We start from the raw sequence: 27786 nt of genomic DNA, 5'->3' as shown, positions 1-27786 counted from the left end.
TTTTATTTATTTATTCATGAAAGACACACACACACACACAGAGAGAGAGAGAGAGAGAGAGAGAGAGAGAGAGACAAGCAGAGGGAGAAGCAGGCTCCATGCAGGGAGTCCAATGTGGGACTTGATCCTGGGACTCCAGGATCATGCCCTCAGCCAAAGGCAGGCACTAAACCACTGAGCCACCCAGGCATGGGAAGATCTTTAATCTCTTCAATGGAGTAAAATTTCATCAAAAAAGGACAGTTCGTAAACAAAATATATACGTTTTTTTGTTGTTGTTAAAATGTGCCATAGATATTATAACAGATATTCTTGTATACTCGGTATTGTAATGGCAGTGGGTACAAGGTGTGGAAGGCTTTGTGTGACATGTGAAACAATGCATTCTTTGTACTCAAGGCAATGTGGGCATGGGAATATGGCACTCAGGAATTTCAAATGAGTGGAGTAAGGTCACATGCTTTATTTGGGATGTACAGTCTTTGAGGCTACACGGATGCTGGATAGGGAAAAATGGCAGGGTGCTTGTAACATAGTGATCAATTTTTCTAGGGTAGGAGGAAGATGATGATAGAGATGGAGAAAAGGAGGTTGAATCTGAAATATATTCAGAAGGCAGAAGCTATAACATTTGGTGACTCATAAAGAGGAAGAGTGGGGTAGAGTCAAGTGAACCCCCAGGTTTCTAGCTTGAGCAATTGGCTAGTGTTTCTATCACCAAGACAGGGGCAAGGGGAGAAAGTGGTTGGCTGGAGGAAGGAAGAGGAGGAAGATGTAGTGTGTTAAGTTTGGTGTAGAGATTTCATGACATTGGGCAAGATACGATAGGGACACTTGGGAAGTCAGGCTGAGAGGAGGTGTGGGGACCATTGTGACAAAGTGTAGGAGATAATGCCATGTCAGAGTTAGCAGTGGGAAGCACTGTATCACTCTTGTAGTTTTGCCCAGGCACGATACCAGCGATGATATTGATGATGGTAATGTCTCACATGTGGGATATTTCATGTATCAGCGTTGGGCTTAATGCCTTAAAGGCATTGTCATATTTAACTTCTCTCAAAACAATGTGAGACATGCACTATGACATTCCCATTTTACAGATGTAGCAAATAATGAATCCCAAGATCCTTCACTAAATGACCACACCCAATACATTAGAGTTTTTCATTGTATTTTCCTCCCCCTCTACCTTGGCATAATCTTCCACATATACAAAACATCTAATACATGCTAGCTGAATAAATGGTGAAATACATCTTACAGGGCCACTCTTATGATGGAAAGGATTTGGCTAACAGTCGTAGGGAAAGTAGGGTGGGAAGATTCTTTTGATAAAATCTTGCACTTATAAAGGGTTGAAGCAGCTGTTGTGGTTAACATAGAAAAGTGATTTTTAATCTACTTCAGTCTTCAGGCTTCTTTATAGAACCTGATAGAAGCTATGGATCCTTTCTCTTGAAAAAAAGCACATTGAGGGGAATGAATATCCTCTAAATTTTGACTAAAGCTGAGGTTCACTAATCCTGTTAAAGGTTTAACACATGCTTTGATGTACATGGTCAAAGTATTTATATGATCCCTTCTACATTACCCCACTTCTATTGCAAGGATAATTTCTTTTACCACATATTACAGCCAAATTCTGAGCCATAATATATGATTTTATTACCTCCCAATTCAGATAGAAACAAATCTATATCCTCTTCCAAATTTACTCTTTGGAAGTTTTTGCAGGTATGCAAACAGGCATCCTATACACTGAAAGTATGGACAAATTGCAAATCCCTTCACTACATTGTGAATTATCTACAGTGGTCAATCAATTCTTGTGTGTATTAAGTAACATACTCCTATCTATGAACCGCTCCTTACAACCAAAACTAATTCTATGCTCAGGAAATGTAAATAGATTTTCATATCAGCCTGAGAGAAAAAACAATTAGGATGAGAATATGCTGCCAAAATAATTATATAATATACTACAAATGATCATCAGTTAGAATAAATTGAGAGTTATCATTATTACATTCTCAGGATTTAGCCAAAGTAATAAATTTCCCATCAATTAACTGTCTCAAAAACTACCAAAGGACTCTAGGAACTTAAAAAAAATGAACTGCTTAATTATTTCCCCATTTCTTTGAAAGCCTACTAAGTACAAGGCAATGTGCAAATCCCTTATGTTTAAACACTGAGAAGAGGATCTTGATCACTTGTATGCATGGAAGCTCAGAGCAGAAGAGAGCCTTAGCAAGATTAGGAGCCAACAATCCTCTTTTACAGAAGAAGTGATGGGGTTGAAGAAGAATCAACAGACTTGCTCAAAGTAGCATATTTAAGGGATATAAGCAACTCAGGTCATAGGCATGTTAAGCCCTGGCTTGAAATCCAGCTTTGCTCTTGGGTAGATGACCTGAAACTTCATTTGTCCCATCTGTAACATGGGATATTTTGAAAATATACGAAGATATCCACGTCAAGTGCATAGAACATTCTAGAGCATAGTGAGTGACCAATGAATAGCAATTATTTTATTCTATTAGGGCAAGAGCAGACCCTGCAACTCGACCTACCAACCTTCAGTCTAAGACTCTAGCCGCAGTCCCTTTCTGCTATAAAAATGAGTTTCTCTGTCTTTCACCCATCTGTAGGCATTGGATAGCTACATTCTATGACTTTTATTTTCAAGATCTTTTGCTCAAGAGGTCAAGAGGACTTATTTTTTTCTTGTGCTTTTTACTGTTGTATCTTTCTCGCCATCAGTCACTGCTCAACAGACATGTGTCAAGTGAAAGTGAATTTTTCTACCGTGTTTCTACCACATTCTCTCCTTGGTTTCAATATAATCAACATTTCTTGAGAACTTATGTGAACTAGGCAAATGACTAAATGTTGGAGAATAGAATGAAATAATTGCATTAAAGAAATATAACACTTAACTAATGTGTTCCATGTTCTATTGTGAGGAGAATCAGTTGGCATGTTGGTGTACGTAAGAGTAGCAGATTAGGATTGTTTTTTTTTTTTCCTTTCTAAGTCTGAGATAAGTTATGAATCCCAGCCTAGGCATTGCTGGCTCTGTGACCTTGGACAATTTACAAAATCCCTCTGAGCTCTGTCCGTTTCTTGTATACAGAATTTTCTCCTAAAAAATTAAATGAGTGGTACATTTTATCTGCTTAGCACAGTGCCTGGCACACAGGAAGTTCCATGAAAAGTAGCTCTTGAGGTCTTTGGCCTATTTTGTGTATTATGATTAGAAATGAGAGAGTTGCATATCTGACTTGTTGGGAATGGGTTCCAAACACAGGTTTGCAACCTCTTGGCAAATTGCAGCTGTACTGCTTGACTGACAATTTTCTGTGTGAGAGATGAAGACCGGCAGTGCTTCTGTCCTCCTGTAAAAATATGAAATAAACCCCTTCTAACCACTTCTGCTTGTCCTGGTCCCAGGCAATAGGCACAACTTCCATGAGGGAAGAATCAATGCATAAAATTATTTGATTAATCAGCATTGCCACTGCACTGCCTAGTAGAGGGAAGCCAGGCATTAAAAAAATACATTTTCTCCCTGGCCTTGTTTTTATGCTAATTGACAGAAAGGGAAAAAAAAATAAAAACAACACAACAGTGCACAAATGTTGACAGGAGAAAATGTGATATAATTCCACAAAATATTTTGGTACTAAAATGTTTTATGGAGACTAATGGCTCAATTATAGCTTAATACTCATTACTACAAGTGTCGTGAGGGGAAAAAAGTCTCTCTTCTAATGCACTTGTTCATGTAAACAAGACAGCAGGTTTCCTGAGTCAGAAAAAGTGTGTTCACGCTCAGTATGGCCGCTCTCCAGCTCCGGGAATTGGCCCAGCCCTGATGCAGCTTCCCTGCTGGATGGAGCATCACATTGTTCCCTCCCTTTCTATCAGGGAAGCATTAGGATTCAGGCTACTGTGCTTGAAATTGTGACTTGCTTTCTCAATCCTATTACAGGATTTGAAAGTGACTATGCATTTCTCTGAAGAGTCAAATTTATTTTCAGGAAGTGAAGTCATAGGCTGAACTGTGTTACAGTTCTTAATAATACAGGATTTCAGGGGTTGAATAAAACCCTCCTTGGAGGAAACTGAGGCATAGAAGAGTGACTTGTTCAAAGGTGCTTGGCACAGTTGAGAGTATAGCACACTGAGTCAGGTGGAAGGGAGGCAATTTTGGAGATTGCTTTTATCAAGAGCTTCTAGAACAGATTTTGAATCATTCATTCATCCATTTCCTTTACTTATTCAACAGAGCAGAATTGAATGCTATGTTTCAAGTAATGTACATGCTTGGGATTTGGGAGAACAAGACAAAGGAGGTTTCTATGCTCTTGGGGGTTATAGTATTGTAGGGAATATGGGCAACAAATGAGTCAATGCCTGGATGTTTGTGTTAAGAGCATACTCAGTGCATGATAGATAAAATTATTACTATCTCTGAGCTTTAATTTTTGTGTGCAAAAGAGGGATAATACCAATTATACCAAGAGTTATTGTGTAGATTAAAGGAGATGATTGCTTATTACCCAGCATGGCATGCCAGTGCAGAGTCTTCTTACTTTGTTCCTTGTCTTTAAAACCGCCTCCCATCAGCCACTACCTTGGTAGAATCACACTCAGTGGGAGGGAACAAGGGTGCAGGTAGGGTGAGCACTGAAGAGTCAGTAGGAAGAGAGTGGGACTTGTGGGAAGTGAAAATGAAGAGGGGCAGAAGACTGGGGGTGTCTACACTGAAAATAGGCTGAGAGACAGGAGCACCCTTGTGGACCAGCAGGATGCTAGCTGGGAGGTGACAGATGAATAGGAAGAGAAGATGACACCAAATGATGGGATGAGTCCCATGTGTGTGTGGTTAGTTGTTGGGGACACTCTCAGACTACAGAAATTCACAGAAACAGTTCATTCATATGAAAGCCCTGTTCTTCTGTACCCTAATCAAGTCTTGACATTTGAATTTCTAACTAATTTTTAGGAAATAACTTTTCAGATTCTCATCATATAACACTTGTCCAATATGAATAGAAATAATTACTTTGCTGAAGTGATTAGAATGCTCAAGAATAACTATAGACTTTTCCCCAATTTTTACTTTTAGATAAATGTCAGACATCTTCTTTAAAGTGCATTTGATTTCTTTTTCTTTCTGAAGAATCATTAAAAAGTAGTAAAATATGATGAAGGTGCAGAGAAATGCTTGAAAATAATGGGAAATGTGCTTGAGAAGGAAGCCAAGTTGACCTGGTAGAGAAAATTTTGTCAGCAACGATTTAGTCACCAAAAAAGTAGGAGCTCTTCCTATTAATTTCATCTAAAGGAGACCAGCAGCAAGTGGTTGTTTTTCCCATATGTTTCTGGAAGTCTTTGAAATGGAATGGCTTACCATTTTCTGAATGGGGGCCCTTCATGGTAAAAGAGGCACATAGGCTTGAGAATAGGTGTTCTGGAGACCACGTGGCAGCCTGGTTACTCAGAGAGAGTGATCTCATTGGGGCACTTAACCTATCTGAGCTTTAGTTTTTACAACTCTGGACTGAGAATATCAAATTTTCTCCAGGGATTATTTGAGGCTGCATGAGACAGTTTATAGGATGCCAGGCACCACAGTTGGCACCTCAGTAGAAGAGGTAGGAAGAGATTGGTTGAATGGTCACCAGAATTAGGACCTGGAACTCCTGCACTCTCCAGCTTCTCTAGAGACACTCTTGGTAGACAGATACAAGGAAGGTCTCTATCTTTGTTTCTGCATGTTGTTGCCCAAAGCCAAAGGATGAAGTCAAACTGGATCACATAGAGCACTTGGGCCTCATTTTGACTAGAATAGAAAGTCCTGAGGTCTTCAATATCACTTTCCAACCACACAGCTTTTTGGAGGTCCACAAAAAAACCCATAAAGCCAACGTAGATTATCTGCTGTGATTTCACAGAGTGACTGTATTTTCATATGCAGCAAAGTAGGGGTTTTATGCTGGAACTTTCTAAAAAGGCTTTCCCCCCTTCCCAACATTTGCAGCTCATTAATCTTCAACAAAAAAATGGATGAATGTGCTTTTTAGTAGCTTCCACCAATGTCTTACGGCAATCTTACCACTCACATGAAGAGGCAAAGTAAACAAGGTAAAACACAATATGGCACAGGATGGAGGCAAAAGGATTTGCATCAATGGCTGGAACAAAGCTGAACTAATCCCACTCCCCCTGGGGTAACCAGGCTGACATTTCTTGGGAGTGCTCCACTTAGAGGGGTTTTTGTTTGTTTTTTTGGTTGGTTTTTTTTTTTTTTTTGGCTTGTTGTTTAAAAAAAAAAATCAGTCTTTGAATGATGCAATCTTTATGCTATCAGGAAAGAGCCACTTGCATCAAAGGAACATCATATCCATATTTATTGAAATAGAGGAGAAACCCTAGCAGCTCTTTCCCAGGATTACCCATTCTAAGTCTGTGCTTTGGAAGAGAGGTAGCCAGTTATGTGAGCCAAATGGATCTCTCACCAAGAGAAGCCTCCTCATCAGCAAATCATTCTCTTAAATGTAACAGAAGTCCCCAGTCACTGTTATAACAGGCTCGTGGGAAGAGATGCTTCTTTGCATTTTGAGGGCTACACATAAAATCTGGGTGTTTTTCTCAGTTCTGGTTCATACTCCATTACACACTTTAATGAACTGTATTGAAATTCTCAAATGAAGTCTTAAGATAAAGTCCTGCTGATTATATTTATTTACCTTTAAAGTAAGCTGTTGACATCACTGCAACATGCTTGCTTTCTTTACTGAGAGATCATTATAATTATAATATCTAAAGATTTGTTAATGCAACTCAAGTCTAGAAGGGGGTAACATAAATTCTCCACCTAAGTGGAGAAGCAACATTTCATAGTGGAAAAGGTGCAGGATCCTATAGAGGAGGCTGAGTTCCAGCTCCTGGCTCCTCTTAAGTGAGAGGATTAGGCTTGAGGTTATCTAAGATTCTTTTTTTTTTTTTTTCAGAATTTATTTATTTATTCATGAGAAACACAAAGAGAGGTGGAGACACAGAGGGAGAAGAAGGCTCCCTGTAGGGAGCCCGATGTGGGACTCGGTCCCAGAACAGAAGGCAGAAGCTCAACTGCTGAGCCACCCAGGCGTCCCCCCTTTTTTTAAAGTAGGCTCCATGCCCCATGTGGGGGCTTGAACTCACAACCCTGAAATCAAGACCTGAGCTGAGATCAAGAGTCAGACACTTAAGCAACTGAGCCGCCCAGGTGCCCCCCCTCCATCAAGATTGTTTTCAATTGTAGCTTTAAATATGTTCTATAACTTGAAATAGGTTTTTAGTATAATCATTCAGGAGATAATAGAAACCTCTAGTCAACTTTCTTGATTGTCTACTTCCAGTGGAATTAAAAACTCAACTCTGAACTCAATGTTTTCAGGGAGGTGCCCTTCGAGTATGAGATCCAGCACTGGAGAGTCAGGTGGGATGGCTGCTCCAAGAGCTCTTCCACATGATTTGGAAATCCGCAGCTGTGTATTTGTGCAGAGGGGTTGGTCTACTTATGAGATTAGTGTCCATTGCCAGTCAACCACATAGCACATGCCAAGCCTTTTAAACTAGATAGTACAATAACAGTTTGTGTCATTTCAGATAAGAGCATTGCCTTATGCCACAATAACCACTTAGATTAAATACAAAGAGACACCCACTGAGGCCACGTAAATATAGCCTGGCTATTTTCCCCCAAATTCCTCCAAATTCCTCCTTTGATCTTTATTAATGCTTCTATTATAATCATCTTGCTAGCCTTTTCCATTGTCTTTGTCTATGCCAAAGTTTCTCAGCACTATTGGCATTTTAGGGTACACAGTTCTTTGTTATGATGGATGTTCTGTGCATTATAGAATGTTTTGTAGTGTCCCTGGCCTCTAATTATGAGTTGCCAGGAGAGTGCCACTGTCTCCAGTACGACAACCAAAAATGTTTCCAGACATGGCCAAAAGTCCTCAAGGGTACAAAAATCACTTGGGGTTAACCACTAGTCTCTGTATCATCTTTTTTTAATTCTGATTTTTCTTTTGTGGGCATAAGACCAGTGCTATATCCTGAAGTGCTCAGAAATGATTGTCCTGTTGTTATCATTCTTAACATTACTAACATCTTTCATTTATATACGATTTCACAATTTATCAAGTGTTTTCACCCACATTATTCATCAAGATTAATGCAAGGCAGCTCATTGTCTGTGACAAGTTAGAAAAAAGAAGGATCTTTTCTTTGATTGTCCCTGTGCCCCCTTCTCACTATACTTGGAATTTTGCTTGTTTGACAAAAGAGGTCTTGCCGTGTGGAAGGTGCATTTAGGACAAGTCAGGCTTTATGTAAATGAAATCTGCTCGGTCTTTTCAAGATATAAAAGAAAAGATGCTTAATCACCTTGAAATGTCATCCTTCTCTGTTGACAGGATCTACAGACTCTGAATACCTAGACCTCAACATCTACAACAATATACAACAGGTGGCTTCTTTGAACTCCCTGAGCCCTATGGCCCTTTAAAAGGATTCTGAAAGCTGCAATCCTCAGCCTAAACAGGACTGCTGCAGTTTTATCATGCTGCACTAGGTGAAACCAGATGGGATTTTTGAGAAAGAGAAATGAGCAAATCTCCCCCTCCCACTTCACTTCCTCCCCGCACCTCTTACCTGCTTAAGGATTTCAGCAGCTGTTCCATGTGAACAATCAAATATCACATAGAACTCCTTGCCCTTCTTCATCTCCTTGAGTAAAGGCTTGGCATCTTTATTCCCAGAGGGCAGCTGGCGGATTTTGATTTTAATGTTATATCTGGAGGGAGCTTTGATGAGCTCTTGCAGACGAATGAGACCTAGAAAATGACATCCCATCATGCAACAGACTGTTCTGTCTAAAGAGGATTTGTTTATTGCCATTTACAGTCAAACTCAGATCATTCCCAAAATGTATCAAGTGGCCACCTTCTGAAAGGTTACACTATTGACTTCTCATTTGTCATTTCCCTTTCTGTGGTAGATTATACTGTATTTTGCGGGTATGTGTAGTTGGAAACACAATTTTCCTAAGCAAATTTTGAATTTAGTTAAATGCATTTGTCCTCTCTAGCTTTTGGCCAATGGCACAAATCTTTAACAAACCAAGTCTGTAACTGTAAAACTTTTATAGACAAAAGTTGCTGGAAGTTTCCAAAGGTGTTCAATGGAATAGACAAAGCTTTTGTAAAAAAAACAAAAAACAAAAAACAAAAAACAAAAAAACAGACAACAGAACACTAGAATTTCTTGGGTCTATAAACCTCTGTAAGTCTTTCATCAAGTATTTATGTATAGCATACTGCTTACCAGCTAATTAGCTGGGCTTTCTATATAATTTTCCAGTTCCTACCATATAAACCATTTAGAAATGGCTCATCACGTTCTCTTTCTAATATGATTGAACAATGAATTGAAAAATCCTTTCTTAATTAAAAAAAGACCATAGAGTTTTTAGAGATTATGATAATAAAAGCAGAAACAAAATTCCTTTAAAATCCACCATTGATAATTGCGGGAGAGTGTATAGACCCAACTAACTTGATGGAGAATGTTTGATTCCACCATAAGTGTGAATCTACTGAGCTGCATCATTCTTTAATTGACATACTTTACTGGGGCAAGACAAACATCTGTATAAAGCCTGTCTTATTTCCCCTAACATTAACTTGTGATTGCTGCACTGCATGATGTTGGCTCTCAGTCAAGGACTCTCATCACATTGGAAAATTGAACTTTTAAAAAAATTACACCATTCTGTATCTTTAGGATTTGTCAACTTCAAGTAATCAATAGGAAATATGAAGCTTTATCAGTATTCAGATGGAAATTTTGGTATGCACTATCACAGATGCCAGCTACCTCTGGCCTTGATACATGTCTTTCATTTTCTTGTTTTATTTAGTTATCTATCCCTTCACCCAGCCACATTTTTTTTGTGGCTCAGATGTTAAAAGATTCCTCTAACATCTTGGATAGGTTGCATTCTGAAGTACATAGAATAACTATAATTAAGCTGCTCTTCAGAGTCAAAAGGATGCAAGCAATTGGAGGGCAGTAGTGGTTAGGATCTGTAGAACCATAACAAGATTTACTGCTCATTATTTTTTAAAAAAAGTGTTTTTTTTACATAATAATTGAAATTGTTAGAATGAAAGCCTTTCTGGACTCTTGGTTTTCTTTCTTTTTTTTTTTTTTTTCAAAGCAATTGTTGTGGTTGAAGACTCCCAAATACCGGTAATGAGCTACTTATCCTCTTCATTCCTAGGATCACTAGTACTGAGCCACTGATGACTACTAAAAATGGAAGAAAATAGCACATGGGCTTGCATATTTGTTAATCCTCTGATATAATCCTGTGAAGTAAGCATTATTATCTTTGTTATTTCCAACAAGGAAACAGAGGCTCAGAGCAGTTACATAACTTGTCAGAATAACAAAGGTAGTAGGAGCCCATGAGTTCCAATTGTTGCCTGTGAGTCCAGCACTCAATCTTTCTACTTCACAGTTCAAGATTACAACAGATTGCTGGTGCTGAGGGAACAGATATAGCTTTGAATTATTTGATGAAATGGGAAAAAAATAGAAACAGGGACCCACCCCCCTTTCTTTTTTACTCCTGGCTACTTGAATCTCTTTTGCATTTTTTTCTATTGCTTTCCTGCTTTGCAATTGCATAGTTGCTATTTTTTTTTTTTTATACTTGAGCATGACTGCAAAGGGGAACCATGTGGCCTTCAAATAAAATGAGAAAACCATTTAAAAAGTGCATTTCATGTGCTGCAACAAACTGATCTTTTGTTTTTTGTTGAATGAAATGTAGACCATGAAGTGTATCTTCCTATAAGGATGACTTACCCATGTTAATGGTATTAATGATACTTGAAAGTTGAATACATTTTCTCATTTCAGTCATTAATTTTTATGGGAAAACATTTCCAGGATGCTCATTATATTCCCAAACCCATGCTAAACCCAGGCCATGGGACATGAACCCATCTTGCTTTAAGGAAGGGGCTTCAGGTGTTCCTCTATAGCTAGAAACATGATAAACAATGTACTGGTAATTCATAAGATAAGTATTACAGTACATTAGTAACAACTTGCAGCCTTGTTTTCCAAGTTTATTTTGATAAGCTCAGTGTAGTCCACTAATTATTTCAGGTGTTTTCATTACATGAAATCTACCACGTGTCAGAGATGACTTAATCTATTTAAGTGTTGAACTGCTAGCAGAACTTGTAAATTTACAGTAATTCAGAATTAGTAAGGAAAACAGTTCACCAGTGTTTGGTTTTATATTAAGGTCCCCAGGTTGGAGAAAAGTGGTATAAAAAGCAAAATTAAAAAAAAAAAAAAAAGGCCCATAGAGGATTTCATTCAATCAACTCTTGTTGATGAACATCAATTTCTACCCAATTTTTACAAATTACAAGCTGAGGCAGTTGGAGGCTGATAGAGCAACATGCTTGAGACCCTAAGGTCTTGGTAAGTCTATTATGTGACAGGTCCAGATCTTGAAGCCAGATCTACCTTCTGACTCCCAATCTCAGACTCTTTTTACCAAATTGGTGGACCCTCTTGACTTTTAAATTTTAGGTAAACCATCTAACTGGATGAATGAATAACTACTTAGCTATACGAATAAATAACTGGATAAATAAATAGAGAAAGAAAAACTTCGGACTAGCATAAAACATTCAATCTTTAGTTGGCAAATGAGGCCATTAATGACATTTTGCTCTCTTCTCAAAAAAGGTGACCATGCATTTTCACAACTGTTTCCCAAAAGTTATTTTAATACCAATAGAGGAGAAAGGAGAACTCAGTACAAAAGACTGTTTCTAATTGGTCTAAATTTATCTTTTGGATATACTGGCTACTAAGCCCCTAATTTTCTCAGTTTGTCTGCTTGCAGGTGAATTGCCCTAGGAAGAAACTCAGCAGATTTTAAGATTACAGACCAAGTTGTGTGTGTGAGGGGGTGGGGGGTGGTGACGTGGAAAGAACAAAGGTGGAAAAGTGAGGTTTACATTTCTTTTCCCAAAGCAATTGTTTGCTTGAGAAAAAAAAAAAAGCCTTTCTGCCTTCACTAGAAAACATTGTAGAATTTATAATTTAAAAGCCTTCCCCCCACCCATGGGAGAAAAAAAAATTAGAGAAAGAGTTCCCTTTCATTTGCATTTTGCAGCAATCCATCAATCACTTACAGTTCATTGTAAAGAATAGCTAAAAATTATTTGCTAAACAAAGGGAAAGGAAATTGATTTAGGCACAACTCCTAACTTTGCTAGTGATCACCCTGTGTTTGGAAGCAAGCCTCGACATGTGACCCAGTGCTCCCAGGATGGGACTCCAGCTGCAGAGGAGGGTTAGGATGCATGCAAATCTGGTGATGTTGGTAGTCTTTCTAGCCCACCACGGTGGAGGCATTTGAAAAATAAAATGTAGTTAAGGAGACAATCAAACCCAACTGAAGGACCTTTTATATAATATATATATGAGAGACAGAGAGTGATCAGTGCAGACACAGCAACCTGGATCAGCCTTTTTCTGTGAGAAGAGGCTGTGAGGTGCACCTGCGACTTGCATGAGGGTTGTGCTGGCTCTGAGTCCCTTCCATCCAGGTAAAAAGAGCCCAAAGGCCCATAAGCACCCCACAAGCTCTTGGCCAAAAGCACCCCATGGAGCTCCTTCTGTGCCTGGGAAAGAACCATATCCTAGTCACTGGGAAAGCCTCAGTTATTTAGAGCAATCTGCAGTGAACCCTCTGGCCAGCAAATATCTGCTCCCCTAGACTCTCTCATCTCTGCAAAGCATTTAAAAAAAAAAAAACTATTATCCTATTTGTATACAGTAGTATGGTATTAGTGTTAAGTTTCCTGTATTTGATAATTGTAGTGTGGTTATAACAAGGAAGGCCCTAGTTCTTAGGAAATACATACTAAATGCATTTAAGGGATAAAAAGGTCATGACGTCTACCACTTACTATCAAATGGTTCAACAACACTATTACTTATTACCACTATTGTTGTTGTAATTGTTTTATATTGAGCAAATCACAGAGCATTAAGACACACGTAGCCAAAGGATAACAACTGCTGAACCTAAATGAAAGGCATACAGGAGTTCATTGTACTTTTCTGGCATCTTTTTTTCTAAGTTCACATCTTTCTAAATAAAAAGAGTAAATATGGAGATATAAAAGAACACTGCCTCCTTCCTCCACTACCACCCCCAAGAATGCGATTGGAAACCACATCTTTGGTTTTAAAAGCATTTCAGAGCAAGAGGCTATTTATTTCACATGAGTTTGAGCTGGGCTCTGCATATGGAGATAACTTTCAAAAATGTCCAAATAGCCAATTCTAAACACTAGTTTTGGCCACCTATCCACTCTGTGCACTCAGACATGACACAGAAAAATGCTGATTTGCATGCACAGGGAGTGACTCTGGAAACAGGTGGAGCATATGGAGGAGGAAAAAAAAAAGCTGCTATTTCCAGTGAGTGTTTAAAATTTCCCATGCCTTCTCCTTAAATAATAATAAACTTTGCTATTTACATCGCTCCTTTTATGAAGGATGCTACATGCTTTATAAATATCTTAATAAACCTCAGAATATACCTTCAAGGTGAAAAGGTGTCAGTGCTATTTTACAGTAAGGAAAGTGAGACACAGTGAGGTTAATTGTTTAGATCGGCTCTGAAAATCAGTCACAGATGTCAGGAATGGAAGGGATCTTAAAGGTCAAAGCCCTACTTGATGCATGACCCCCCCTCCACACAGCTGCTGCTGAACACCTTTTTAGTTGAGAAATTCTCCTCACACTGCAGCCCAGTTCATTTCTGGACAGTTTAGTTATATTTAATGAGTATTAGTTCAAAAGAAAAGTACCTAGGTTTTCTTGAGTCTTAATCCAATTCCCTGTTCATTAAACCACATTAGTGGGGTTGATGCCATAAAAATGAATGTAATAAACCATTGGGACCCACAAATAAGATTGTACATTTTAAATATTAATTTCCTCTTCATTCATACTTAGAAACATGTAAAATGGCATTTCACAAACTTGTTGGTATATTAATACACCCAAATCTAATAGGATTCTTAAGGGGATCTATGTACCCTCCAGAGGGAAGGAAAAATCAGAACTGAGAAATGGAAAACGGGTAAGTGAGTGAATTACCTGGGGGAAATACAGCACTTTTAAGTGCAGATCTTCATACATATGATTTTTCAAAAGTGCATAAAAAAAAAAAAAAGCTAGAGACTTCCCAAAAGAAAAATTGTGTCCCTTGATCAAAGGACCTCAAAGAAGAACCTAGTCAAAATATTTGAGATGAACTGTGTTGCAGTTAGCTCAACCAGGGTATTTTAGTCTTGAATTTTTGCTGATATCAATGGTAACTAAAAATAATATACCTCCATGCAATATCTAAACATTGGTTTCCAAACAGAATTCTGAAAATTTAAATAGGGTCTGGGCAGAGGACTGGAGTGGGTAGATAGGTAGGATAGAAAAGAGTGAAGACAGAGGGGAAAAAAAAGAGCTATGATTTATTATCTTGTTGCTACTGAGTGCCAAGGACTTCCACCCTCAGCTATTTCAGGTGGAATTGTGGGAGGGCATGTAGCAGAAGTGTTCTGGCTAGCACAAATAGTCATCATAATTCAACGGGGTGAGTTGTGATTGCTGAAAAGGAAAAGATTTACTTATTGTTTTATTGGCACTGATTACATACTGAATATCTTTCATTTTGTCTTGGTCGTTTATACCAAAATGCTAATTTTCTTCACATTGAAATTTTAAGACTCTGTCGAAATTGGTTTTGGACAATATATTATTTCTGTTTTCTATGGGAAGATAGAGAGAAATGTAATAAACATAATATCTAAGTCACTATTTAAATATGACCATAAGAACAGTTATTTCACTTATTCATGGAGTGGTTGAACATATTAAATGAGTTAATTATACAAAATATTTAAAAGAATGTGTGGCACACAATCAGAACCCAAGAATTTAGGTATTGTGATATTTGTTTTTGTCATTTCTCTTGTGTTTTCTCCTTGAATTTACTGTTTCTTCCAATCACTGTTTCAAATTAACCTTATTTCAACTTAATACTCATTGTAAAGCTTTGAGATAATGTTTCAAGTGATAGTTATCATGGCTCTTATGTGTTGAGAAAAATGACTTAAGGCAACCATAGCTAAAAAAAAAAAAAAAAAAAAAAAAAAAAAAAAAAAGACCTCTTGAGGACTATGTGTTGTCAACTTGGGGCTAGAGGCATCTGGCCAGAACTCATTTCCTTGAGGCTTTATCTAGTCCCATCTATATGCTGAGGACTTTTGAATTTGTATCTCCAGCTCACACCACATTCTATATATTAGTTGCCTAATGTATATTCAAGTGAAGCTGCCTTCACTTGAATGCAGTAGATATCACAAATTTAAACCCACTATGTTTATGACTGAACAAACTCTTGATATCCTATTCCTCAGATGATAACTCCTTTGATTGGCTCAGGCTAAAAAGTTTAGACTCACCCTTGACTCCTTTATTTCTCTCTCAGCCAGCCTCCACTTCTTCAGGGCATTATGCTAGTTCAACATTCAAAATATTTCTACAAACTAATGATTTTTTACTCCTCTATTACTTACCTTCCTCAGTTGCCTTGATTTCTCTAGAAGCTCTAGAAGATTTTATTTATTTATTCATGAGAGACACACACAGAGAGAGGTAGAGACACAGGCAGAGGGAGAAGCAGGCTCCATGCAGGGAGCCCAATGTGGGATTCTATCCCGGGACTCCAGGATCACGCCCTGGGCTGAAGGCAGGCGCTAAACCGCTGAGCCACCCAAGGATCCCTAGAAGCTACCTATTTTTACCTTTGGCTGCCTGTATTGTATTATCAATAGAAGAGCCAGAATGATCTTTCTTTGATGTAAATCTGATCATGTCACTCCTGAAAACTTTCCAATGGTTTTCCCATTTCATGAAAGGCAGAAGCTCTCCCTATAGTCTATAAAATCCTCCATGATCTATATGGTGCTTTTTCTGACCTACTTTCCTGTTACCCTTCCCCTCTCACTGATCTCACCACACTGGCCTCTTTGTTATAAATAAAGGTTTATTGGAACACACTATACTCATTCATTTGCATGTTGCCTATGGCTGTTTTATTGCTACCTTGGCAGAGTTAAATAGTCGTGATCATATGACCCAAAAATCATGAGCTATATACTATTTGGCCCTTTAGAGAAAGTAATTTGCTGGCCCCTGTTCTACAGGAATAGTTGGGGCTACATTTCACCGAGATTGGCCTTGAAAAAGCAGAAACTGCTGACTATCCTCCACACTGCATTTGGTGCTCAGCTTCTCAGCTCTTTCTGATGTATGCAAAGGGATAGAAGCCAGGCGTCCGTCCACCAGGGGTCTAATGAAGCAGAGGGATGACCAATGAGCAGCAATTTCTCATTGCCTAGGGTCACCTCTGAATGTGGGAATCAGAGAGAAGTAGGTGACTGATGGGAAGAACATCCAGGCAACAGAGAGAGAGAGAGAGATGAAGCGGAACAAAATTTCATTCCCCCAACAGTTCTCTAGGGTCTTTCCACATTTTCACTTCCAGAGGACAGAATTCTGCTTGCTAGTATTTAGTGAATTGAATTTTGTCCTTAGAGATAAGCACAGTGCTCCCCTTGACTTCAATGGGTGTTCTGGGCCATTTGGTCCCCCAGACATCTGTGCTGGCTTCAGGCTATTTAACAAACTCCTAAACAAATCCCAGTAAAGTGTTTTTAATGGGTACTTAATTCTGGTGTGAGGGCGGGTGGTGAGCACACCTAAGTCCTTCCTTTTCCTTCAGGTTTACTAAGTTTTCTCCTTTTATGGCTTGATAATTACTACAACCAAAATCCTGAGTCAAGCAGTATTAAACCCACTCAAAGGCAAAAGATGTCTGCTTTTATTGATCTCAGTTGACCTGTTTACTCTCATTTACTCTCTGGGTTCCAAATTAATGGCTCAATTGATTATTCATTTACATTTTTAATTTCTTTGTGGGCAAAATAATTTTAACATGAATCATTTCTAATTTAATGGGCAACATACAAACTCATCTGGGATTTTCAACTTTAGCAAGTATTTATTGAGCAACTGGGCTCAGGTGAACTTAATAGGGATGAAAAGCAGATTTCAGTTTCTTATAAAAATTATAGAAATGATAGTTTGAGCTTCCTCCTGTGCAAAATGCCCATCACTTACAGGTGCTCACCTGAAATCAGGTTGGTTAGGACATCAACTTTTGTTATCCTTTTACAAATTGTATTTGTCTAAATAGAATTTTAAATCTATGACAGTTAGCTCACACTTTTAGTTCAGTTCTTAAGTCTAAAAGTTTTAATATTATTCACTAATTGGTTCTCCCTTTAGATGCTCCTGCTTTGCTGGAGATGGTAGAGATAGCGAGAAAAATTTGTACTATCGCGTGTACTACATGATGAGAAATAGTAGGACTTTAGGTCATGCGATTCTCTATTTACAAAGGTAAGCAACATGGAAGATCTGACTGCACTTACATTTATAATTGAATGGGAGTGGAATTTGCCAGCCCAAAATGTGTCTCTTTGGCATGGGGATTATTTTTTTTTTTTGGCATGGGGATTATTATAAGGTGTTTATTATTAAGAAACAGCTGACAGATGAAACTCTGAAATCTGAGTAGATGTTACCTTTTTATAAAAGACATTTACATGTGTAAGGGAAATCTTAATTTGTAAGGTGTCTCCCACTGTACCAGGAAGATGGGATGACTCAATCTCTAGAAATTCTACTCAATGGAGGAAGCAGGGACTTAAATATAAATAATAAGCTTACTTTTGTTCACTGTGCTTTTCCTGATAACTTTCCATAACTGACTATATCCCTAACACCTTTTGTCTTTAGCAAAGACAAAATGGCTTTGGCTATTTCAGAGAGCTACTTAGTTTTCTTGGGTGTCTCCCATGCTTACACGTGGTATACATCTTATTAAACTTTGTTTGCTTTCCTCCTGTTAATCTACCTCATGTCAATTTAATTGCTTGACTAGCCAAAGATCCTAGAAGGAAGGAAGGAAGGGAAAACTTTTCCAGCCCTACAAATTATAATATTCAATGTCAAGTCTTTTTAAATATGTTTGTGGAATTTGTTTGATTATATGTTTCTTTCTTCCCAGCAAGCAGATGAAGATTTAAGAATGTGACCGCCTATGGCTTATCCTTCCCTGTAGAACTGTTTTGAATATAATATTCATAAGTTATATATCCAATCACCTACTTCCACTTCTTTCTAAAATGAGATGAGGTATAAGAAAATACATAAAAGCATTTTTCTAACCAGAACAGTCACTTTTATCTGACAGTTTAAAATGGAACCAGAGTTTAGTGCAAAGTGGACTAGTCATCCTCCAAGAAGTAATAAGTACTAGTGTTTGATGAAAAGGACAATGAAAAATGAAATACTATTAAAAATGTAAGTGCTTTGCTTTATTAATTTTCACAGATAATTTTCTCAATCTTATTACCAAATTTGTAGATCAAGGAAGGAGTTAATTTTAATTCTTGGAGAAACAATTCATAGAAAGTAAATAGTATTATTCCTTGCACATATAATTACTAACTACTTCCCTATATGCCATAATTGTGTTGGGTGGCAGATTAGAAAAATAAATAAGATAAAAGCCCAATGTTTAGGAATTCCTAGTCTCCTAGATGTACGAACTGGTAATTGAAACATGTAATATAATGCTTGAATTTGCAAAGTGCCATTGAACCCTATGGTGGTCTCAGGGAGCTTTAAGGAAGAAGTGATACTTGAGTGTTATCATGTGGAATGAGGCAGTTCACCATCTTAGAGGTTGTGTGGAGGATCATGCATAGTTAATGGGCAGCTTCAGAAAGGGACATATTTATGGATACATCTCCTCAGGCAAGAGAAACAAAAGCAAAACTGAACTATTGGGACTACACCAAAATAAAAAACTTCTGTGCAGCAAAGGAAAGCATCACCAAACAAAAAAAAAGCAACCTACTGAGTGGGAGAGGACATTTGCAAATAAAATATTTGTGTTTTTTTTTTGCAAATAAAATATTTGATAAAAGGTGAATATCCAAAATATATGAAGGACTTATAGAGCTCAACACCAACCCCCACCCAATAATCCAATTAAAAATGGCATAGGACCTAAATAGTTTTCCAAAGATCTACCAATGACCAACAGACATGTGAAAAGATGCTCAACATCACTCATCATCAGGGAAATGCAAGTCAAAACCACAATGAGATATCACCTTATACCACTCATAATGACTAGTATCAAAAAGAGAAAAAGGAATAATTGTTGGTGAAAATGTAGAAAAGGAAACTTCATGCACTGTTGGTGGGAATGTAAATTGGTGCAGCTACTATAGAAAACAGCATGGAGGTTCCTCAGAAAATTAAAAATAGAAATGCCATATGATTCAACAATTCCACTACTGGGTATTTACCCAAAGAAAATGAAATACTAACTCAAAAAGATATATGTGCCCTTATGTTTATTGCAGCATTATTTATAATAGCTAAGATATGGAAACAACTCAAATGTTCATTGATAGATGAATGGATAAAAAAGTTATGGTGTGTGTATAAATAAAAATATATACATATATATATTCCTGTGTGTGTGTGTGTGTGTGTGTGTGTAATGGAATATAACACAGCTATAAAAAGAATTAGTTTTGTAACAACTTGCATGCACCTGAACGCTATTATGCTGAGTGAAATAGGTCAGACGGAGACAAATATTATATGATTTCACTCATATGTGGAAAAACAAAACAAATGAAGAAATGAGCAAACCAAAAGAGAAGAGAAACCCATAAATACAGAGAACAAACTGATGGTTGCCAGACGGAAAGTGGGGCGGGAGGTGGGCAAAATGAGTGAAGGGGAGTGGGAGATACAGGCTTCTGGTTATGGAATGAATAAATTACAGGAATAAAAGGCACAACCTAAGGACTATGGTTAAGGACATTGTAATAGCATTGTGTGGTGACAGATGGTAGCTATATTTTTGGGGAGCATAGCATAAGGTATAAACTTGTTGAATCACTATGTTGTACACCTGAAACTAGTGTAACGTTGTGTGTCAACTCTACTTCAATAAGAGCCAGATAAAGTATGTAAAGAATGGTGGACTCTTCATCTAAGCTGACGTGAGGTATAGGGAGTTCAGGGAAACTGGTGCTGGGGTTAATGGAGATGAAGAGGGCAAGATGGTGAACAGTTTTAAATTAGAAGGACTTGACAAAGGAGAGTCACTGGCATGGGGATTTAACTGGATAAAAGGGAGCCTAAGCTCCAACAAACTTCAAAATGTGACCAGAAGGCGGAAAGGAAAGGTGCCAGCAAAAGAAACTTGAAATGGGGGCAGATTAGAGAAATTGCCTAGTGAGATGGAAGCTCTAAGCACCACAGTTCTGTTCTGCATCCTAAAATAAGCAGTGGAACAATGCGAGCTTTATTAACAGTTGGATATGAAAGGTTTTTAGTCCTTTTCCTATGAAATGGTCAGTTTCATTGATATAACCACCTACTACATTCTTCTTTGTTAACCTACTTTAGAAACTTTTCTAACATGTAACATTTACTTAGTTACTTATCAAGTTGGAAGCATATTTGATAGTCCTTTTCCAACTTTCTCTGCATTATTTGAGGAATGGAGTCATGATCACAGTCTTAATAAAGTTGTAGAGATGAAATCACATCTTTTATATTCTATTGGATTACAACCTAAATCAATAAGGTGATATCTCTTTTAAAACATCCTCCTAAGTATGATGACAGAAGGATCATCAGCAAGGATCCAAGGAAATTGGGCACGATGACACATGGCCTTCCTAAATTAGAATACTCCAATTAGCTTCATATAGAGGAGCATTCTCATGCACCCCACCTGAGGAGTTAATGCCTTTAGAACACTTGGATTCCCTTTGTTCAGACCCAACATGGCCAGGTGAGGTCTCATGCAAATCCCATACCTGTGCTGTCCTCATACACCAACGTCACTGTTTTCCAGTTGTAGTAGAGGACCAGATCCAGGACCGCCCTGCTGATAGCTGCATAATCTGGATACAGGTTGATGTAAAACAAGTCTTTGTTGTCCACCGATGGGTGTTTCCAGCGGGTCTGTATGTGTGGAACTTCGAGAGCATTGCAAATTGACTGCACAGCACTGACAGAGGAACTGTGGGAAGGGCCAAAGAGAGCAGCCACACCAAGAGCCAGCTGGTCACAGGCTAGTGGTCACAGACAAGGAGGTGTGGAGAGGGAGGGCAGGGAAGGGGGGAGAGAAGGAGAGAGCTGTGAATTTCATCTTTCCTTTTATGATTTTTTTATTTTCGCTGTTGGAAATTCTCCTCCACTCTCCAACTGTATGTTGAGAAAAATATGCTTAATCAACTTCCAATATCCCCGAGATACTAAAATATTGAGAGACTTGAATGTGGCACTGATTAGCAACACATTACAGGGCCAACTCTTTGCAATCAAAAATGAGTGGCTGGTCTCACACCATTATTTTTAACCAGATGGGGTCTAAATCCCCTGCTTGGTGTGGCATAACCCAGGGGTGTTCAGAGCTGCTCTACAAGACATTTGCCAAGTGAATTTCATGTGAATGAAGTTCTGTCCTATGGCAGGGTGGCAATGAGAATATTAATGTGGTCTAAGAATTCAGAGGATTCTCTGGGTGGCTGCAAAGTACTTTAGTTCCCATCTTTCCAAACTCAGAAAGGAATTCCAGGCTATTGAAAAACTGCTAAAGAAAAAAAAAAAAACTGCTAAAGAATAGTAAGTGGTACTGGTACCTAATTAATTATAGAATAATAGCATAGGATAACTTAAAGAGATCTTAGAAGCCATTTGGTCCAAGCCACTAATATCACAGACAACGGAGTGAGTCAGGGTTACTGGCTCTGTACCCGAGCCCAGGGACCCAGCTCAAGGTGAGGCCTCTCCCTACCTCAACATCAGCCGACATGTAGCTTAAGAAAATCAAGTCAATATGTACTTAAAAATTAATTCATAACATTTATTTTTCTCAGTGTAAGATTTTATACACTCATTGAGATAATTTGGAATATTTTAAAGTATAAGGGAGAGAAAAAAAGGCCCTGTAATTTCGTCATCTTGGGAAAATACCTATTCATATTTTGACATTCCAGTTTATAAGAAAATAAATCATTTATATAGATACAGTATGATACATCACTTTCTTCGTTTAATACTGAATTTAATACTAAAAGCACACCTTCCCCCCAAGTCCCCTTACAAAGTCTTCAAAAGTATTTATTTTTCATGTCTGCAGAATAGCCCATTCCATGGATAGGTCATCATTTATTTAACTATTTCTGATGCTTTTGAACATTTAAGCTGCCCCTAATTTTTGTTATTACAATTAGTATTATACTACTAATCTTAGTTCTTATATTTTTCTCTGAATTTTACATTACTTTCTTAGATTTCAGCTATAATTTAATGGAATGATATTTTTGTGTTACTCAATACATATTAAGCAAATTTCCTTCCAGAAAGACTGGGACCAATTATCTTCTATAACCATGTAAAATAGTGTCTATTCATTTCATGCTGACATAAATTTATGCTGGCATTATTACATAAGTTTAAAAGCATTTCAAATTTATATTTGAATACTAATTTAAAAGAATTTGGAACTGCCAAGAGATAATAATGAAATATTTGGATTAAGTAATAACAAAATTTATAAGTAGTAAAAACTGTATAGATATAATTTGTCAAAATTATCTGACTTGATTTAGAGAGAAAAAATAATAAAGTAATAAAGTTTTGAAAGCCATATTGTAAATATCTATGTAACTGAAAATGTTGGCAGTCATTCACAAGGAAAACTTTCTGAGACTGCTCTTTGGTACCAAATTTCTACTTGAGATATGAAGACATAATTTTCTGCATTAAGCGCAGTAAGTGTAAATTGCCATTGTCTTCAGAAGCTTATATTCTGGTTATGTTTTCACTGGTAAGATAAAATGAGAGCATGAGAGTATATGAATTGTTGTTTTGTCTAACATGGGCAATGGATTGAGATTCCCGCTAATATGTAGCTCTGGGATGCTAATATGACTTGACAGAAAATCAATTTTTTGAATTCTGTTTGCCGGAAAATTACCAGTTTTAAGAAGCATTGGGGGTGTTTAATTTACAAGTATGACAGGTACTCGAGACCACAAAAAAAGCTCTCACTTCTATGTGGGTTGAAGTATCGTTGTTAAATATGTTTGCCTTTCTAAGATATTTGCTCAGCAATGTTTGTGTGTGTGTGTGTGATGGAGAGACAAGACAGAGAGAGAGACAGAGACAGAGACGTAGACATAGACAGAGAAAGACAAAGATAGAAAGAGATGAGAGACAGAGAGAGGCAGAGAAAGAGATCTCACCCATAGAAATAATTCACGTAAAGATGATTTTGAAGTGCTATATAAGTACACGTTTTTATTATTTGTTCATAGACAATTCTGACTTATGTAGTATCTGCAACTCCATCCAGCTTTAAAAAGAAAACATAAAAAAAAAAAAAGAAAACGTACTTACACTATAGTCATACCATAGATTAAAGAAAAAAAAAGAATCATTATACTATATGCTTTTCATCTGAACCCTTAGGAAAACAACTTTTACCTTTTGTTTATAAAGTACACTAAGAATCCTGCAGAAGAGTGTGTAAGGACACACATCTGATGGTCCTGAGTTAATTCTATGTGGAAACAACCAGTATTAGTTACTTGACAATTGACATAAACATGGTGCTCATTCCATTCCATTTATTTGTGTGTGTTTAATGGGCAAAACATTCCTCTATGAGGGAAAGAGCCCCCACCCCCCCACACACTTGGGGGTGCGGGGCAGCCTTGGTTTCCATACAAACACCTGCATGGAGTCTCAACACCTCCCTGGTTGGAGGCTGAGTTTCAGGTGTATTGAATGTGGCTGTGCTCCAGAGTTGTCTTAGAAGTGTTCGGGGGATGTCTAAGCAAGCTTCGCAATCCCAATGGCTCTTTCACAACAGAAACTTTGAAACCTGGCCTATATCTAAATTGGATTATTTTGTAGGACCTTGTCTTCTACTCAGAAGAGAAAGAGAATCAGAAAAAAAAATGCAGAGATTGTTTCATTGGTTTACTTTTTATATTTCTATGATTTTGTGGAAAAGAGTAAAAAAAAAAAAAAAAAAAAAAGGCTAGGAGATGCTACCTAAACCCAGTAGTTTACAACCTGTAAAAATTCAGGATGTGAGTTATGCGTGTTGTGGGCATTTCCACATGCTCGGTGCATATGACCTTCCACAAAGTTTTATTTGACTGCACTGTACAATTTCATGGTGGTATCTCAGCCTCAGGAAGGAAAAACAGATCAAGCCTGACATTTTCCATTCACAGCTGAACCGGTTAATCATAGAGTAGAGGGCACTGAAGGGTGAGCTAATCAGAATGGTCCAGAAAACATAGCTAGGCAACATCCATTAGGATGGTTCAGATTGCACTGGACAGTGACATCGAGGGCCGAGATTTCCTGCAACCCATTTACACAAAAATGTCCACTCTGAAAAAGGGCAGGTAGCAAAAAAGGTGACTCGTAGGGCAGACACATCACCCAAAAAAGCTTTTAAAAATGTGAAAATAGTTACCTCTCCGCGAGGCTTCAAAACTATCAAAAAGGTTAATTCTCTGGATGTCGTAGGTTAACGTAGTGTTAGGCATCAGGGTTCGATTTCTGTTAATGCTGGTGACTGCGAACTTGAATGCTAATTCTTCGACATTAACGGGTTCATTTTCCACAGTTTCAAAAATGCCTCCTGCAATAGCAAAAGGGATGCATTAGTCACATCATTGTGCCATATTTTAAGATGAATATAAGAGATTCAAACAAAAGCCCCCCCCCCCCCCAATAAATGGAGTGATGGTCGGAACAGATCCAAAACCCAATGTTAAAATGTATCAGTGCTTGTCACCTGTGCATAAACTGGTCTTTATTTGTATGCCTAAAATTTTAAAGCCAAAGTTGGACTGTATGTTACCTCTCAGATGGCCAATGTATTCCAAATATTTAGTATCATGTCAAATAAAACTGACAACGTGGTGGAGGGTGATTTCCTGCACTTGGGACATGAATCACACTGTGGTTGACCTCAACATAATTTGGGCTGTATCTGGCAGGACCATCCTTCCTCAGAATGAAGCTCTTTCGATTCAAAAGCAGACCTTTTCGACGCCAGAGAAATCAGTCAGAAAGTTGAGTGGGGTCAAAATGAGACACACATACACTTAAATTTTTCAAAATGAAAACATTTCTTCTTTTCTTATGGCCCAGAATTCTGGGTCATATTCTAGTACCTTCCAAAGTGCACGGGCAGATTTAAAGAACGGTTGTTTGTTTTGTTTTGAGAAACTGTTTGGTCTGGCCTCAAAGCCATCCTGCATCTTATCTCCAGAGAAATGTGTTGCTCCCCTAAGAGAGAACATGCACTAAACCTTTGGTATCTCAAATGGGAAGATCTCCAAACAAGCGGCAGTACAAAATACCAGTGCTCAAAGCCTCATTGGAGAATTCAGCTCTTACTTTGCTTGTATATGCCAGATTGATTTGCAAGTTCTCTCTAGACTCAAAAAAAAAAAAAAAAAAAAAAAAAAAAAGAAGAAGAAGAAGAAGAAGAAGAAAGAAAAATAGAAAACTGCAGATCCCAAATAAATGGCACAGGCGCCTTGTATGATCTATGTGTATTTTTAGAAAAGAACTCCAACTGGCAAACTCTAATTCAAGGAATGACTTTGATTCTGTTTTGAAAGATGGTGAACAAATACACATCTATAATTTTTATTAATTATAAAATTATTTATTTTGCAATTTCTTGCTCAACTGGTTTTCTCTATTAAATAATCAATTACAATGTCAGGTTACAAAAGCTGAGCAAGTTTGTGCAGGATTACTGTGGCTTTCTTTGGAAATGTTTCTGGCTTTTGAACTGACGATAGGAGATATTCACGCAGAGATCATTTCCCTGTTCTAGGAGAGACCAGAGTTGAACACTGTGTGACCATGGTAGGGGACCATGTTAACTTTTACCTGCAGATTCCTACTGGACATTTATTCTGAAATGCATGTTAGGAAAAAGTTTGCTTGTAAGTGACTTTGTTTATTTGTTTGCTTTTTCTCAGACAAGGGTAAGCAGCTCCTTTGGGGGTAGACTTGTAATTTCCCTCAGAACTGTTAAGTGGATGCTTTAAAGTGAGGTGGTAAGCTCGGATAATAGAAGATAGATGTCAAGCTGACCCACAATTAGAATAGCCCAGACTTAGGTTCAGAGATTCTTCGGTGTTAGGGCTTCCACCATAATTATTAGCATTAAAAAATTTTTTTGTTTATCTCCTCAAGCACTGGGTGAGAACTCTTAGGAAGAGAGAATGTAAAAAAAAAAAAAAAAAAAAAAAAAAAAAACAAAAAACAAAAAAAAACAAAAAAAAAAAAAAAAAAAAAAAAAAAAAAAGGAAGAGAGAATGTGTCTTATTCAGAATCACCATTCTTATGGAGGTCATAGTCAGTGAAGATGCTCAGCCTACAACTATTTAGGAGAAAATCAGTCATTACTCAAATGTAAGCACCTCTCAAATGCATAGGCAGTCTGGTAGGAGGGAATACACTCCAGAATGGGAATAGAACTTTGGACCTTGGCCCATCTTTTTCCTCTTTAAGGATTTTAAATATTGAGAAGAAAGTTACTATGGAATAGCTCTTTGGTAATATTTTACTTAAGCCTTATAACATTCCATGTAGGAGGTTCTGTTTTTATACCTGAAAAGGTGAACTGAGAGATCGTACACTTTGCCTAGCTTATTCAAAGTCCCCAATCCTTGTTAGTGACAAACTCAGGTGTTTGATTCTCCAATCTATACATAGATTTTTAAAATACCTATTATATTATACTAACATTATCATGTAGTATATATGTTAAAAATATTTATTGTAAGGAATTAGCTCACATGATTATTTATTACATAGAGAACTATATATAACTGATTTATATATGTGTATTTTCACTTTATCAAATTATTTCTGATGTCCTTCATCTCTAAGTGTGGGTTAGTAATGCTTCCTTGCCTACCTTAGAGGATTTCGTTGTAAAGGAAATGTTATGATAGAAGGATGGTGCCCTGAAAACTCAATCATCCCCAGAAATGAGTTAGTATTATCACACATGGAAAAAGAGGAATTAGCACTTTCCTGCTCACCTCCAAATCGTTCCTTTGATATATAGTTGTCTTTTATTTACATAAAGCTGAATGTTTCTGAGTTTACGAGAATGATATGTGTTTTTATTATGTGTGTATGTAGTGTGTAGGTGTCGTTTTGGGGCAATTTTCTTTCTTTCTGGCATCAAACAAGCATTATAAATGTTGTCGTTAGTTCAACACCCCATCATACTCTCCTTTTTTCCCTTAGGAAGGGCTGCTGCTGAATACCAAGAACCTGCAGCAAAGTGAGGCATATAGAGGGCTGAGAAAGTACCAGTAAAGTGAAATCTGATAGAGACAGGACAGTTATTGATGGGAGCCATTCCAGTTCATCCTAAGGGAACAGTCTCATAAG

At 37.6% G+C, this 27786-nt stretch overlaps 1 protein-coding gene across 1 annotated transcript in view; it reads right to left on the bottom strand.

The window, feature by feature from the left end:
* GRIK1 (glutamate ionotropic receptor kainate type subunit 1) overlaps positions 1-27786 on the bottom strand; it is a 360508-nt gene that overhangs the window by 111452 nt on the left and 221270 nt on the right. Inside the window, exons 2-4 of the mRNA XM_041734902.1 lie at positions 24830-24997; positions 21147-21404; positions 8713-8894 (exon numbers count right to left, since the gene is read on the bottom strand). Of these exons, the coding sequence (XP_041590836.1) occupies positions 8713-8894; positions 21147-21404; positions 24830-24997 (608 nt within the window). The remainder of the gene's footprint in view (positions 1-8712; positions 8895-21146; positions 21405-24829; positions 24998-27786) is intronic.

This window comes from Vulpes lagopus, chromosome 20 (genome assembly GCF_018345385.1).
Source record: "Vulpes lagopus strain Blue_001 chromosome 20, ASM1834538v1, whole genome shotgun sequence".
Lineage (NCBI taxonomy): Eukaryota > Metazoa > Chordata > Mammalia > Carnivora > Canidae > Vulpes > Vulpes lagopus.
The sequence above is the reverse complement of the archived record's forward strand: the minus strand, read 5'-3'. Positions and strand labels throughout refer to the sequence as shown.